Source organism: Gobio gobio, assembly GCF_949357685.1.
Source record: "Gobio gobio genome assembly, chromosome: 24".
NCBI classification, from domain to species: Eukaryota; Metazoa; Chordata; class Actinopteri; order Cypriniformes; family Gobionidae; genus Gobio; species Gobio gobio.
The window spans coordinates 12,795,407-12,810,331 of record NC_137120.1 but is presented as its reverse complement, the minus strand read 5'-3'; the positions used below and the strand labels follow the sequence as shown (position 1 = coordinate 12,810,331).

Below are 14,925 nucleotides of genomic sequence, written 5' to 3'. Positions count from 1 at the left end.
AAATAAAATAGTAATGAATACATGTATAAAAAATAAAAGAATAAATAAATACATGTGGAAAAAATGTATATATAAATAAATAAGGAAATAAATATATAAATAATTATTTATATTGTTTTTTTTTTGCTTTTCTATGTATATTTATTTATACATTTATTTATTTATTTAAGATTTTTTTTTACATTTCTTTGTATATTTATTTATGTATTTATTTATTTTTAATTTTGGCAGACTTGCCATTCCATAGAAAGATGGTGCACTCGTATTACTATGAATGGCAGAAAGTGCAATGAACATTATGGCGGAATAAATCCCGCCTTCTAAAGAAAGGAGCCAATCGCCGATGGGTAAAGTCATTGTATCACTGCAGCAACTCCGGTTCCTATAGAAACAGGCAGTGTTCTGAGACGCACATAGCATGGCTGGTCCAGCCTGAAAAATTCAGTTTTTTGTCATGATTCGATTGAGTAGAAACAAGATTTATGATGGTTGTTGTCAGATTTCATTGATTTCATAAATTTCAATATGAACTTTAATTTTAAGCTTTCAGTTTTGGAGAATTTGATGTTTCCCCATTCAGAGAGATAGGAGCTGCACTTGCATGCCTGAGAGGCCTGAGAAGCACACACATCTGAACTCATACACAAACACACATCTCAATCTGACTCACTGCTGAAATATGCACACACACACACAATACACAAAAATAAATGATCTTACCGATTTCTGTGCTTTTCTTTTGTAGAATGTCGGATCAGCGTATGTTATTTCATCACCACTCTGAACTGTTTAAACAATATAATGACAGATGTGTAAAAACAACAAAACTCTGAATAAAAAAATTGTTCACATACATATCACTTCGCCAAAGTATTTCAGTTATTTTCTCAAAGGTCCTTAAACCTACAGAAAATTAACCAAACCCACAAAGACACTGAGCGGGCAAAAAAAATATGACAAACAATAGGATAAAAATGACAAACTATTTCCATGTTTTTCCACACAAAATTATATATTTTTATCTATGGGAAATACGCTGACAAAAGAACGAGACTCAGACCCGAAGACTTGAGAGGTTTCTGCATTCAGCCTATGAGGCTGGGACTTCTTGTATGTATGACTCGAACCCGAAGACTCGAGAGGTGAACTAATCAATTCTGTTTCCTGTACAGAACCTATGGGATGCTGCGCATGCGCAGTCAACACAAAATGATCGAATCACTCTCTGAGACAACTCATTGTTCCCGAGTCATATAAGATTTGTTCAAAATGAAACGATTTGTTCAAATCGTTCATGAACGACATCACATATAGGCGCTGAGCCAGAAGCTTGTCATATATCACAACAATTCAGTGTTTTCAACCACAATTTTTATTTTAGGTTTCAGGCATTTAAATACACATAGTGCTAGCAAAACAATGCATTTAGTGTTTGTAAAATACACACTGTCTATGGAAGAGTCAATAATCATGTCAATTATAAATTGACAATGTGTTTTATTCATATCAGATACACATTGTGTAAGTAACTAGTTTACTCTATTCTTCTCCCACGTCTTACTTATTTTCATGTATTTTGGGAGAAGTGGATGAATTGACGTGTTGTAAACCCACCGACATTCCTTGACAGTTTTCAGCATAGGCTTCCTCTCGTGCTGAAAGGATAGATGTGGTAATTGCTGATGACGAGTTGTTTTGGATAGATAATTTGAACGTGCTCCTCCCAAACTTAAAATATCATAAAGGTTTTTAAACGACAAAACGCATTCACTTCTCAAGAAAAATGCTTGCTACACACAAACAGTTTTGATGTGTCAGTAGTTGATGACTTTTACACCACGGAAACAAACCTGCGACTCATGAAAACACCTCTCTCATCTACGCAGGCATTCTCACGGTTCGACATGTCTGTCATTGGAAAGCACCACGTGGTGTCTTCTCATATGATAAGAAAAATCAGTCTCATAAATAATGAGACTCCAACGCATCATCAAAGTATTAAAGAGCACTGCCACGTCACAACCTTTGAAGTAGACACAATGTACATTTTAAACCAGGAAGATGAAAATAGCAGAAAAAAACTCAAAATTAACCACTTTTCCCCTACAATTAAATCTAACAGATGCTAGAAAAATGTAGTTTAAGGTTTCATGACCCTTTAAAAAATGTTTATTTTTAGAGATATCTTTGCAGTAGGTAATACTTGCCCTCTTTGTCTGTTTTCCTGCAGATGCAAAAGATCACGACTGCAGCTACAATCAACAGAGACCCAGCAGCAACAGAGATCAGTACTATGTACAAGGATGGGCTCTGATCTATAATAAACAAAATGAAGAATTAAAATGAATCTGTTAATCTGATCTACAGCAAACACAAATATCAGCACCATATCAGATCAGTTCAGTAAATAAACACATATGCGACTACATTTCTCTCCGATACGGTAGGAAATTAAACTGAATGTGGAGGATTTTAACTGTGACGATGATTGACAGGGCAAATTAAACAGTGACGGGATGCACATAACTAAGCGACAGAGTCCATTAAAGATGACGAAGTAGTATGTCCCAAAGCTTGCATACTTTTCTGCTACACACTCAAAAGTATTTTCACAAAAAGAGTACATACTTTTAGGTCATAGTAGGCGAATTTGGACGCAGTCATAGTCTATCAACACCAACATACCTGCACATGTGTGACAGAGTTGAGTGATGTTGGGATGTCTGGTCTGGTTGCTGATGGGATTGTTGAGCACACAGCTGTAGGTGTTTTTATCCTGATATTCCACCTCCAGAGGTAGAGAGAGACTGATGCTGAGATCAGACACACTGATGCTGGACAATGAACTGTTTCCTTTGTACCAGGAGAGAGTCACATGACTCACATTCAACACTGAACACACCAGTGAACATGACGATGAACAAGTGATGGCAGGAACAGGCAGAGAAGCTGGAAAACATGAGAATATAGATCAATGGGGATGAATGAAGTAGATGAGGAAACAAGACTGATCAAAATTAGCATTTAAAGGGTTAGTTCACCCAAAAATGAAATTTCTTCCATTAATGACTCACCCCAATGTTGTTCCACACCCGTAAGACCTCCGTTCATCCTCGGAACACAGTTTAAGATATTTTAGATTTAGTCCGAGGGCTTTCAGTCCTTTAAATGTAAGTGTATGCACACTTTGCTGTCCACGTCCAGAAAGGTAATGAAAACATCATCAAAGTAGTCCATATGTGACATCATTTGGTTAGTTAGACTCTTTTGAAGCGTCGACAATACATTTTGGTCCAAAAATAACAAAAACTAAGACTTTATTAAGCATTGTCTTCTCTTCCGGTTTTGTTTGAATCCGTGTTCACGATGCCACAGTGACGCTGCTGACGTAAGACGCTGTGACGTGTTATCTGGTGCGATAGAGCTTCGTTTGTAGTCTGAGGGAGACGCACGCTGTAAACAAAACAACCATCGCAAAAAAAAAAGATATAGCAATACAAACAATGTAGAACAGCTTGTTTACAGCGTGCGTCTCCCTCAGACTACAAACGAAGCTCTGTCACACCAGATAACACGTCACACCAGATAACACGTCACAGCGTCTTACGTCAGCAGCGTCACTGTGGCGTCGTGAACACGGATTCAAACATAACCCGGAAGAGAAGACAATGCTTAATAAAGTCTTAGTTTTTGTTATTTTTGGACCAAAATGTATTGTCGACCCTTCAAAAGAGTCTAACTAACCAAATGATGTCACATATGGACTACTTTGATGATGTTTTCATTACCTTTCTGGACGTGGACAGCAAAGTGTGCATACACTTACATTCAAAGGACTAAAAGCCCTCGGACTAAATCTAAAATATCTTAAACTCTGTTCCGAGGATGAACGGAGGTCTTACGGGTGTGGAACAACATTGGGGTTAGTCATTAATGGAAGAAATTTCATTTTTGGGTGAACTAACCCTTTCACACGTGAGTTCACTGCAAAAATGCTCTTCTTACTTAGTATTTTTGTCTTGTTTCCAGTCCAAATATCTTTGTATATATATAATTCTTAAATCAAGATGCTTTCACTAGATAAGTACAAATAAATAAAATCTAAATTAAGTGAGTTTTTGCTTAAAACAAGCAAAATTATCTTCCAATGGGGTGAGAAAAATAATCTTATTTCTGTTTGGGATAGAAACAAGATTTCAATCAGAAACAAGATGATTTTTCTCACCCCAGCGTGTGTTTTTTTTTAAGGCGACTGTTATTTTAGAATTTTTTACCTTATTGTTTCCATGACAGATGTATTGCTTTTATTTAGTTTTTCCTTTTTTTTATTCATAACATTCACAAACTTGCTTACCATGTCATCAACTATCTGATATTCTGATTCTCAAATATATGTAAGTGAGTGTGTTTTGAAGTTTAAAAACCTTTATATCTATAACATGAGATATGTGGTTGAAAACACTGCATTGTTGTCGTATATGACAAGCGATGAGCGTCAGCCGAAGTGTGAAAGCGCAGTTTGAATCTTGCAGTTATGTCACGTCGCTGAACATTTTAAATCCCATATGTGAGACTATACTCTCAGGGGAACATAAATAAAAATCCCTTATGTGGTAAACCCTCAAAAGAATAAAAACTATTTGATATTGAAAGATTACTTGAGTAGCCTACTTGTTTGGCAAGCAGACAACACTGTTACTGAAAAGCTTGAGATTCATTATAATAGGGCTGGACGATTAACCGAAAAGTAAATGAAAACAAAATTCAGAAACTCTAACCGACATAATTTTCGCATGTTGGTTATTTCAGTTTTTTAATCCTGTTAATACTTTCCCCCATGGGCGTCGGAACCATTGTGAGACAGGAACCACCCACTATAGCGTGGTGCTGATATGACATCACTTTGTAGGCCAACCAGCAGTTAGCATCGCACTGGTTCCCTTGAGAAAAAACAGATTTTTCCATAGGCTTTTTGGATTATCGCTAAAAACAAGCTCTGTGATCAACAAAAGTTTATGATACTTACACATTTTATCAATCAAGATAATCACAGATGAACACAACTTTTATTAATTTTGAAGCCTAAATGCAGTCGCCAGAAGAAAAAGGCTAAAGGTAGACAATAAACGGACTACACCACACTCCTGCGATTTCAACGTCACCATTATTAAAGGTCCCGTTTTTCGTGTTTTTTTGAAGTTTTGATTGTGTTTACAGTGTGCAATATAACATGTGTTCATGTTTCGCGTGTAAAAAAAACACAGTATTTTTCACACAATTTACTTATCTGTATACCGCTGTTTTCACTGTCCTCAAAACGGCTTGAAAGATTTCCCTGTTCTATGAAGTCCCTCCTTCAGAAATACGTAACGAGTTCTGATTGTGCCAGCGGTTCCCGTGTTGTGATTCGACAGCAGCTTACGGCACGCAGAGCGCACGTTACCGGAAAGGTCACGCCTCTCACCATAACGGGGATGCATGCGCTCAATGATCTCTAAGTACAGCGTCCCTGGGAAAGCCAAACAAAGGTGACTTGACTCCGGGATGAAAATAACAGCGTCTCGACGACATGGCAACAAACAAACTATACGAACGCAACCAAACGCAACACTTCCTATTCTCCACGCCCTTTTTCGCGTGTTCTTGTGGGCGGAGGTTAGTGGACATACTGCTCTACTGACATCATTAAAGCAGGAAATACCAGGATGTAGTCCTAACCAGCCATTCGCTGTAGGCTTTGAAAGGGAACTTCTGTTAAATAAAATATCTCGCTTGGCATTGAACTTTGAGCTTTATAATTTTACAGGTATTATACATGCTCTAACAGCAACATTACACACTAACTAAAGTTTGAAAAATGGGATCACGAAGAACAGGACCTTTAAGCTTCCGATAACTCTTTCAGTGTTTATCTGAAAACATTTTCCCAGAATGTTTGAGTTAGACTAAGAGCACAATTATGAGCATAATGAGTTTTGAATAGTTCCCACATTAGAAAGGCACAAACAGCCAGTCTTGAGGAATTAACAAATACTAAATCTAAAATTATCTAAAATTAGATGCTACCCTGGCCTTTACATCATCACCAACTCTAAATAAACAAAGACTATCACTTCAAACAGAATATAATCTTTACTTTATAATCTACTAAACACATTGAAAACTTGACAAACAAAACACGTTATTGAACATATGGACATGGCGCAAAGACTGGGAGACTTTTGGCTCATCAAATGAGATAAAAGATGGAGGATCGCACTGTAACCCAAATAAAAGATAAATTAGGCCATAGGTAACATTCACAGATCAATCATTGTTTTTATAAGTTCTATTCGGAATCATATACCTCTGAATCCCATAAGGATAAGAAGCTGTTTTCTTCGTTGTTTTTATATGATTAGGGGAGAGTGGGGTGATTTGTGCCAGGGGGGAAGTAGTTCCATTGTTTTTAGAAAACCATAGAAGAAATTGGTCATGTGACCACATCATTTTGAAAAGCCATCCATTTTACTCATCCTCTAAAGAAGAGAGACATGTGGCATGAGAGGTTAGCACATTTTAGCACAAAACCCTGTTTTTTTTCCTTTCAAAGTAAAATTTCTATGATCAAGGTTTTTTGATTGTGGTGTCTGAACAATTATAGACAAGTTTGAAAATATTTCACACATTTAGTTTTAGTGTTTTAGCAGGCTACACAATGAGTCTATACAGTTAACATGATGTTAGCTCTTAACTGCTGGATCATGCTAGTTTTTCAAACTTGTGGGTCTGGGGTGATTTGTGCCAAAGGGCCTGGGTTAAGTTGTGCCAAAGTTGAAAGAAGTCTGTGGATGGAAAGCCCATCTTTACAAGAAAACGATGAAGGGATCATCCCTAGAGGTGATGTGCTCAAGAAACTACCCATACCCCAAAAACTTGGTGGTACAGCCAGAAGGGAGCAGACCACCTAAATCTACATACTATATAATATAATCTGGAGATAATCCAGAGAAGTGAGGAGATGGGCATGCCTCATCAGTGTTTGACTCACCTGCCATTTGTTTAATTTAGCTAACACTGATTTCAGTTTTGTTAATAAAGATAAATTTTATTCCGTTTTTAAGAGGCCTAAATCACAATAGGATGTTTAGAAATGAGCCTCACTTTATTCTTATATGTTACATATTTGACAGACAGACAGCTTTCTATATTTATTGCCAAAGGCTTTTTTCCCAAAAACTACAAAATATGACTTATTCCAACAGTTTAATAGGGTGACAATATCTAAATAAACCTTAAATGAGTAATTTTGTTTTGAATTTGTCTTGCTTTCATATATATTACAGTTCATAACATTAAAATGTTCTGTTTTACTTCATAAATTACTGGCACAATTTACCCCAACGTATTCTCCCCAAAGGGGAGAGACCACTTTTTTTCCCAAAAGCTATATTTCTGAAACGATTTATTTCAGATCCAAAGTTATTGTTCTCAGGGATGCACCACATCCTGAAATGTACATTCTTAAGTTGAAGACAGCGATAACATCTTTTTTAGATAGGAAGGCTTCGAGTGTTGTTCTTTGCTCGGGTTTTAATGGAAAGGAAAAGTTTGCTTTAAATCGGCCGCGATAGCTGATTCGAACGAGTGATGTTCCACGGCTGCATCCATGTTTGTAATGTACAGCATCTGCTCGAATCTGCTTCACCGTCGCTGCGCTGTCGTCATCGTGTAAAGCTGGCCCAACGTTTCTGATTGGTGCCGCGATTTCGAGGGATTAGAAATGGGTTTGAATGGGCTTTTTGCCAGACTACTTGCAGAGCAAATCTAAATTTGCCGGAAGTTGTCTGGGTTTTCCCAGGCTAATTACAATTAGTAATTAAGGTTAAAATAGACAATTCCAATTCAAAGAGGCATATTAGAGTCATTTTGTGGCTAGAAAAATAATATATATTTTTTTTTTGCCATTACCCAGGTGCCTTTATGGCTCCTTAATTAATATACTAATCTAGTTGCTATCAATAGGCTTGTTTGAGATGAGCGAAATCTGCGCAGAACCGATCACCGGTGATCAGCGCGAGATGCATGCCGGTTAGAAAAGTGTCCGAGGGCGGTCCGCCTTGCTCTGATGTCATGCCGACGTATGTCAAAAAACTCTCGCGAGCGAAAGGCGGATGTGTCGGATTCTGCAGTCGAGCGCAGCTGCTCTCCACAGACTGCGCGGAGCAAAAGCATGATGGGAAACGACTTGCTGACGACACAGCTTAATGCTTATTGGTTTAAACAACCGTGATGTATGGTTCTTTTTCAAAATGTTTGATTTTAAAACTCTGATATCATGTTTTTATGTGTGAATATTCCCAAACTCTCTAACAAAGGCGATCTCTCTGTGTGTTATGTGATTGTTGTCATATTTATATAAAAAAATATATATATAGGCTACAAACATGTATGTAGGCCTAATTAAAGTAAAAATGATTGATAAACACGTCTTTCGAATGGAAATAAATAACAAAAACTTTGGGTGTCTTGTTCATAATATTTATTTTCATATAAAAGTAACAGAACTTAAATTACATCCAGTTTATCAGCAACAAAGCGCACGAGTGTGAATCCCGCGATATCCGCCTTTGATCTCGCAGGTGTCGGATCCACTACACGGAGAAGAGAGAACTGTCCGGCTTGCCTGCACTTTTTTCACTCCTCCCCTCACTGCAGCCGCCTAGTCTCGGCTGAATTTCAGGCGAGGCGAGGCGCATCTCAAACAAGCCTAATATCTAATTTAGTTGCTCAAAAAAGTTTAGCAGTTTTGCATTTTATAAATATTTAGATATGATCAAACACTAGATTTCTTTAAATGTGAAATTTTAAAACGTTAATAATTTACATCCTAATATTTTTAATGATCAGGGGCATTGGACTGGGGGTAAAACCAGTACTGATTAACAGGGCCCCAAGGGCAGAGAGGGCCCTTGAAAAGTCTGGGATATATTTTAACATGGAACATGGGCCCCATCTGCCTATGCATAGGCCCGGGATTTTGTGCTAAGCCCCTGTTAATGATACTTATATAAGCACACACAAGTGAATATTAGTGAATGCGAGCACATATAATTTAACCCAAGAAACATTTAAAATAGTGCTACAGCAAACTTATTTTTAGTAGGCTATATACATATGAATTGATACTGAATCAAGATCGAAATCGATGTCACCTCCATCCCCCCTCCCTCCCCCCTAAAAAAAAATCTCACTCCAACCTGAACTTAAAAGTTGGCAAACGTTTTTTTTTCATAATCTCTTTTTGTAGTTGTTATACTATGTAAAAAAAATCAAACAAACAAAAAAAGGAGTCACCAATTTTATTCCAGGTTTAAAATTATGAAATGCTAAAATGGTTATTTACTTAGTCTATATCCAAACGTGACTACTGAAGAAACACCCATAGCATAAAAAAAGGTAAGTAATTCTCTACTCACCATAGACAGTAAGATTGAATGTGTTTAGCAGTGTATCTGTGCTGGTGCTGGTGCTGGTTCTGGATACTTGATAAAGCTCAGAGTCTGTGGTTCTGGTGTTTGTGATGGTCAGAGATCCAGTCTGATGATCCAGCTTCAGTCTGTCTCTGAATCTCCCATCAGCACTATCATTATAAAACACGGTTGTATTGTCCTTCCCGTTGATTTTAGCTATGAGAATGTTATTATGTCCAAACCTCCACTCGATCTGATCATTTATCTGTATTTCAGTAACATTAGAGTTTAGAGTGACGGATTCTCCCTCTGTCACTGACTCTGACTTCACTGCATCAGCACTGAACACACCTGAGGAACAAACAGAAATATTCACTCAGAATTAGGAGATTTTGAGTTTTTGTCATTTTGAAACTATTTAAAATCTGTCATTGCAAAACAACTCTTCACTAATGTAAATGTTTAATTAAATAATGTGCAAAAAATGTAATCATTTGGTGTCAAAGGTAGAGAAAAGACATCAGGAACAAAGATGTTTGAGTATATTAGTATACAAAACATGTAAATAGTAACAGAATGATGTAGCCCATGTGGACAAAAGATAAACAGAAACGAAGCCAAATACTTACCACTCAGACTCCATAGGCACAAACAGAAGAATAGAAACATGACAAATAAGCTATTTTCTTTGGCTTAAAGTTTTTTAAAATTTAAAATAAAAACAGTTCCTAATTCTAAAAAGGCAAACACAACATAAATTTTATTATAAACAATTGAACGTTAAAAGCGATCGATGAGCTGAAGTGGACTGTGCTGTCGGTCTGTTTTGAAGTGGTGTGAATAAACTCCTAGAGGGCACCTCCCTTCAGAGACTGTATATGACTTCTCATAGATAGCCTAAGCCTAGACCTACTTTATTTAGTATTTTTTATTTTACTATTTTCCCAAAAGCATTGTAAGCCTAGGTTGATCGTAGAGACCATTGGTGGCAATTGTTCTTCGATATTTACGATGCTTTTGGGAAACGCAGCGCAGGCTAGTTTCACCGCGCTGCAACAGCTTGAGGTTGTCTACAGTATATTATACCATATGGGACGCGGTCATTGCTGGACGATTACTGACGTACAGCAGGGTAAATGATATCGGAGTAAAGAGGTTAGGGGAACGTTCCGGGAACGTTCTGGGAAAGTTAGGGGAACTTTCTCCAAACCAACAGGGAACGTTCTATTTATGTAAAGAAAACTTTCCTGGCTAACCAATAGAGAACGTTAGGATGCCTGTTCTGGGAACCAGAAACTAACGTTCCCAGAACGTTCTGGGAACCAAAAATTGTTATCTGGGATAGAGATGTTTACAACGATTTATCGGTGAATTATATCTTGATGATTTATATTATGCTGAAAGAGACTGGTTATATTGCTTCTTGTTTTCAAAAATAATAAAATGCGCAGTCCTGTTAATACACTGGACGCGACAAAGCATCCGACACGTTGCGCGAGCGCTTTGAGTACACCGAAATAGAACGGAGCATTGTTCGGGGATTTGTCGTGTCGCATCTCTAAACAGTGTAGACAGTACGGATTAAAATGGGTTCTAAAGTCTTTTGTCGCATCATTTCGCGCAGTTTGCGTCCAGTGTAGAAGAATAATTGCCAGCCAACTAACGTCCTCCCAGTTCAATTTAAGAGGTTTCTTGTAAGGGTTTGTAAATATTTAACCCTTTCATGCATGAATTATGATAACCTCATTCAGGATTTCTTTCCTGTGTTTTTATTGTTCTTAGGACATGAAAAACAAGATTTGAAATGTAATTGTTTTTAACATATATTTTTCAAAGAGATTTTCAGATGTCCTCTTGAGTGGACGGTTGGGACAGTATGTGACGGTTTCCCGGACAGAGATTAAGCTAGTCCTAGCATAAAATGGCCCTTTAAACCAGATTAACAAAAATCTGCTTTCTCTGTCATGGTTTAAAATAGTCCTAGATTTAGTATAGTCCAGAGTTTAATAAACTGGTTTCCTGGACGAAGACTAAAGCTACTCCAGGACTAAATTAAACCTTCCAGGAGACAGGTTTAAATTCAGATTACCGTTGTTTCAAAGAAGACACTTGTATTACTATATATATATATATATATATATATATATATATATATATATATATATATATATATATATATATATATATATATATATATATATAGAGAGAGAGAGAGAGAGAGAGAGAGAGAGAGAGAGAGAGAGAGAGAGAGAGAGAGAGAGAGAGAGAGAGAGCGAGAGAGAGAGAGAGAGAGAGAGAGAGAGATGCTGTTCACTTTATTTAAACAATGAATTTTGATTTAGCACCATTGTTTCTTGTTCAAATGTTATTGCTTCATTTTAAATTGACTTGAAATGTTTACTAGAACTCACTTAATGTTTTCATTTTGAAATAACATGTTTCAGTCAAGTAACCCAATCAAACAGGACTTTCACTTCCCATCATGCTTTGCACCGCGCTGAAGTGGGTAAATGTTGAAAAAGTGTTATTTTATGCTTTTTTTTAGAAAGATGAGTATATGGCAGACTTCTTATTTAATGTTCTATTATGTAAATCTTTTTGTTATGTTAATGTCTTTTGGAGATTACCATTGTGGTGAAGTGAGGAGCTTGTGCTTGGGTTGAGGACCTGTTAACAACAATTGCCTTTACTTATATAATGAAGCAACTATTATGATAGTCCTTTAGATCAAACCAGTGTCATTTCTACACTCTAAAAAAAAAAAGGTTCTATATTGCACCAAAAATGGTTCTTGGCTCGTAATCATAGGGGAACTTTTTTAGTGCTATATAGCACCAATTTTGGTGCTTCAGTGGTTCTTCAGCGGTTCTTTAGAGGTTCTTCAGCGGTTCTTCAGAGGTTCTTCACCGGTTCTTTGACTAAGGTGCTATATAGCACCTCTGAAGAACCGCTGAAGAACCACTGAAGCACCAAAATTGGTGCTATATAGCACTAAAAAAGGTTCCCTTATGATTATGAGCCTTTTTTTTTAGAGTGTAGACTGCCAACACTGATCATCACATGTGTAAATAGTTACGTTAGTTTGTTGCTATGTAAAGGACAAAACAATCATATGATTATTTTATATATATATTTTAAATATAATTTAAAGATAATTCACTACAAACAGATTTCCATGCATTTATTTTTTTCACAGCTGGAGTATTTTGCTTGCTTTAAAATAAATGTCTCTTGTTTAGTTATGCTTTTTATTGGAGTCTTTTTTGCTGCAATTGTTTTCCTTGGATTTGCTACTCAGTTCCCTGCAATCTTAAACTTTTCCTGGTTCATTCCATGTTTTCTAGGCAACCTCTCTCATGCCAATTCAGATTAGCACAGTTGGTTTTAAATTAATCTAGTTTATTTTAATTCAGGAGTCCATACTCCAGGTTTTAGTAATCTGTTAATCTGTGTTTCAGAAAGCAATTTTTTAAACCACAATTAACTATTCTGGATTAAGGCCTATCCTGGTTTAATTTAAACCCTGTCCGGGAAACCCGCCCCTATGTGTTTACTGTATTTAACATATACAGTAATAACATGGCAATATTGTGTATATTTAACAAACCAATGAATACAATTATATTAAATCATGTGAAAACTATAACATTTATACAAAAAATATAAATGTGAATATAAATGTGTGTGCTTTTTGAGCAGCTGTCCACTGTAGTGACCTCTATGCATGAAAGGGTTAATATTTTGAAATTGTCATAGGCTATTATTGACATCCCATTCTGAGTTGATGAGTTGTGCTCCTTAACATAATCTCAGTATTGTCATCTCACATCAAAAAGGTCCGCATTCACATAGAAAATGGATAGATGGATGTTTTATCAACATAAAGAAAAAAGAGAAAGCAAACCATTCACATTTTATATTATAAAAAGATGATTCAACTCTTGGCCATTTGGTTTTTAATCATGGCCATGGGGACTCACACTGCACATTCTGTATATCTTGACCCTTCCTTATACAAGTATGTTTCTGGCAGGTCCTGCAATGGATTCTTCATGAACATCTAATGCTATTATTTTAAATAAATAATCATTATTTATGTGATTTTAAAAATAAGCACAATATATTAAACAAATAAATGTTTAATGACCACAGCCCACTTTTCAAAGGCAACTTTCGTGTGGGCTTTATACATGAATTATATAATTAAAACCCTTAATGTATTAAATAAAAAATGCCATGCAGGGATTTAACTTGGCATCAATTCTTGGATCATCCACCAACTTTCATGTAGAGTTATTGCTAAATTCATATGAGACACATGCCTGAGACACTTTTGAGTGATTAATTTTTTTTTATTTCATAAGAAAAAAATCATAAACATCTTTAACATGTGCTCTTGACCCAAAACAGCTATTAAAAATGTATACTAACTATTCTAACAAATAGTTTGTCTATTGAAAGGAAAGGATTCCCACATATTAAAGGCAGTCTGTTCACACTAAAAACATCACCACATGAAGGGAATGAGACTGAGAAAGCATAAAAAAGAGAAAAGAAAACCAACATGACAAAACATTCACAATAACATTTAACTATACAAAAAATATCAAACAAGTTAAATTAACTGAACAATAATCATGGCTTACAACAAATGTTTCATTGACCCTTGTGTTGTGTTGAAAACCCTAACACCGTCAAAAATTACCTGCCCACAGAAAATAGCTTATAAATGACGTATTATGCTATATTATCACCAAATATTGGATTCAATCTTTTCGTCAACTTGTTTTCTTTCAATTAGGACTGGTTTTTCGAATCGATTAATTGTAGGCCTCATTGATCTGAGCTTATTCACCTAATTTTTGGAGTGAAAAAAGGCATTATTTATGAATAATTTTAGCAATATTAAAAAAAATATGAAAAAAAATTACACTGTTGATCAGACTGGTCTGCTTTAATGTTTAACCAGGACGTTTATTTTTAAATGCTTTTATTTTTTACAAAATGGCACACTTGTGGTGATCCCGATCAAAAACGACTGGCAATGTGATCTCAAAACACAGGACCTGTTTTTTTAAATGCTTTTATTTAAAGGGGTGCAAAGTATCACTTGTGCCGTTCCCTCCTCATCAGTTGTTTCAAGGTCTGTAGCATACTCAGTGGTGCCTTCTTCTTCTGATACATCTTCTAATGCACCTTCACATACAAGATTCATCCTGCATTGCCTCCTCACTAGTATCTTGATCAATGATAATGAAGAACATCAATGCACAGAGAGCTTTTTCGACTGAATGAAAAGCAAAGGTGCTATCAGGCATTTATATGTGTCTGTGCCATAACATCTATATTTGTAAGTTTTCGTCTGCCTCAAAGTCCCAAAACACAATGTCATAATATTTTGTCTGGAAGCTGTGATGAAACAAGGACATGAAAGAAAGATTATTTTGAATCAGGGTCACTGCAGACTAAAGCC

The 14,925-nt window shown here is 36.2% G+C and overlaps 1 protein-coding gene across 1 annotated transcript in view; it reads right to left on the bottom strand.

Annotated features, from left to right (window-relative positions):
* LOC307120372 (SLAM family member 9-like) overlaps window positions 1-10,509 on the bottom strand; it is a 28,997-nt gene extending 18,488 nt beyond the window's left edge. The window contains exons 1-5 of the mRNA XM_079807386.1: window positions 10,082-10,509; window positions 9,459-9,803; window positions 2,686-2,949; window positions 2,208-2,315; window positions 721-785 (exon numbers count right to left, since the gene is read on the bottom strand). Of these exons, the coding sequence (XP_079663512.1) occupies window positions 721-785; window positions 2,208-2,315; window positions 2,686-2,949; window positions 9,459-9,803; window positions 10,082-10,121 (822 nt within the window). The 5' untranslated portion in view covers window positions 10,122-10,509. The remainder of the gene's footprint in view (window positions 1-720; window positions 786-2,207; window positions 2,316-2,685; window positions 2,950-9,458; window positions 9,804-10,081) is intronic.
* Window positions 10,510-14,925: the final 4,416 nt, after the last annotated feature.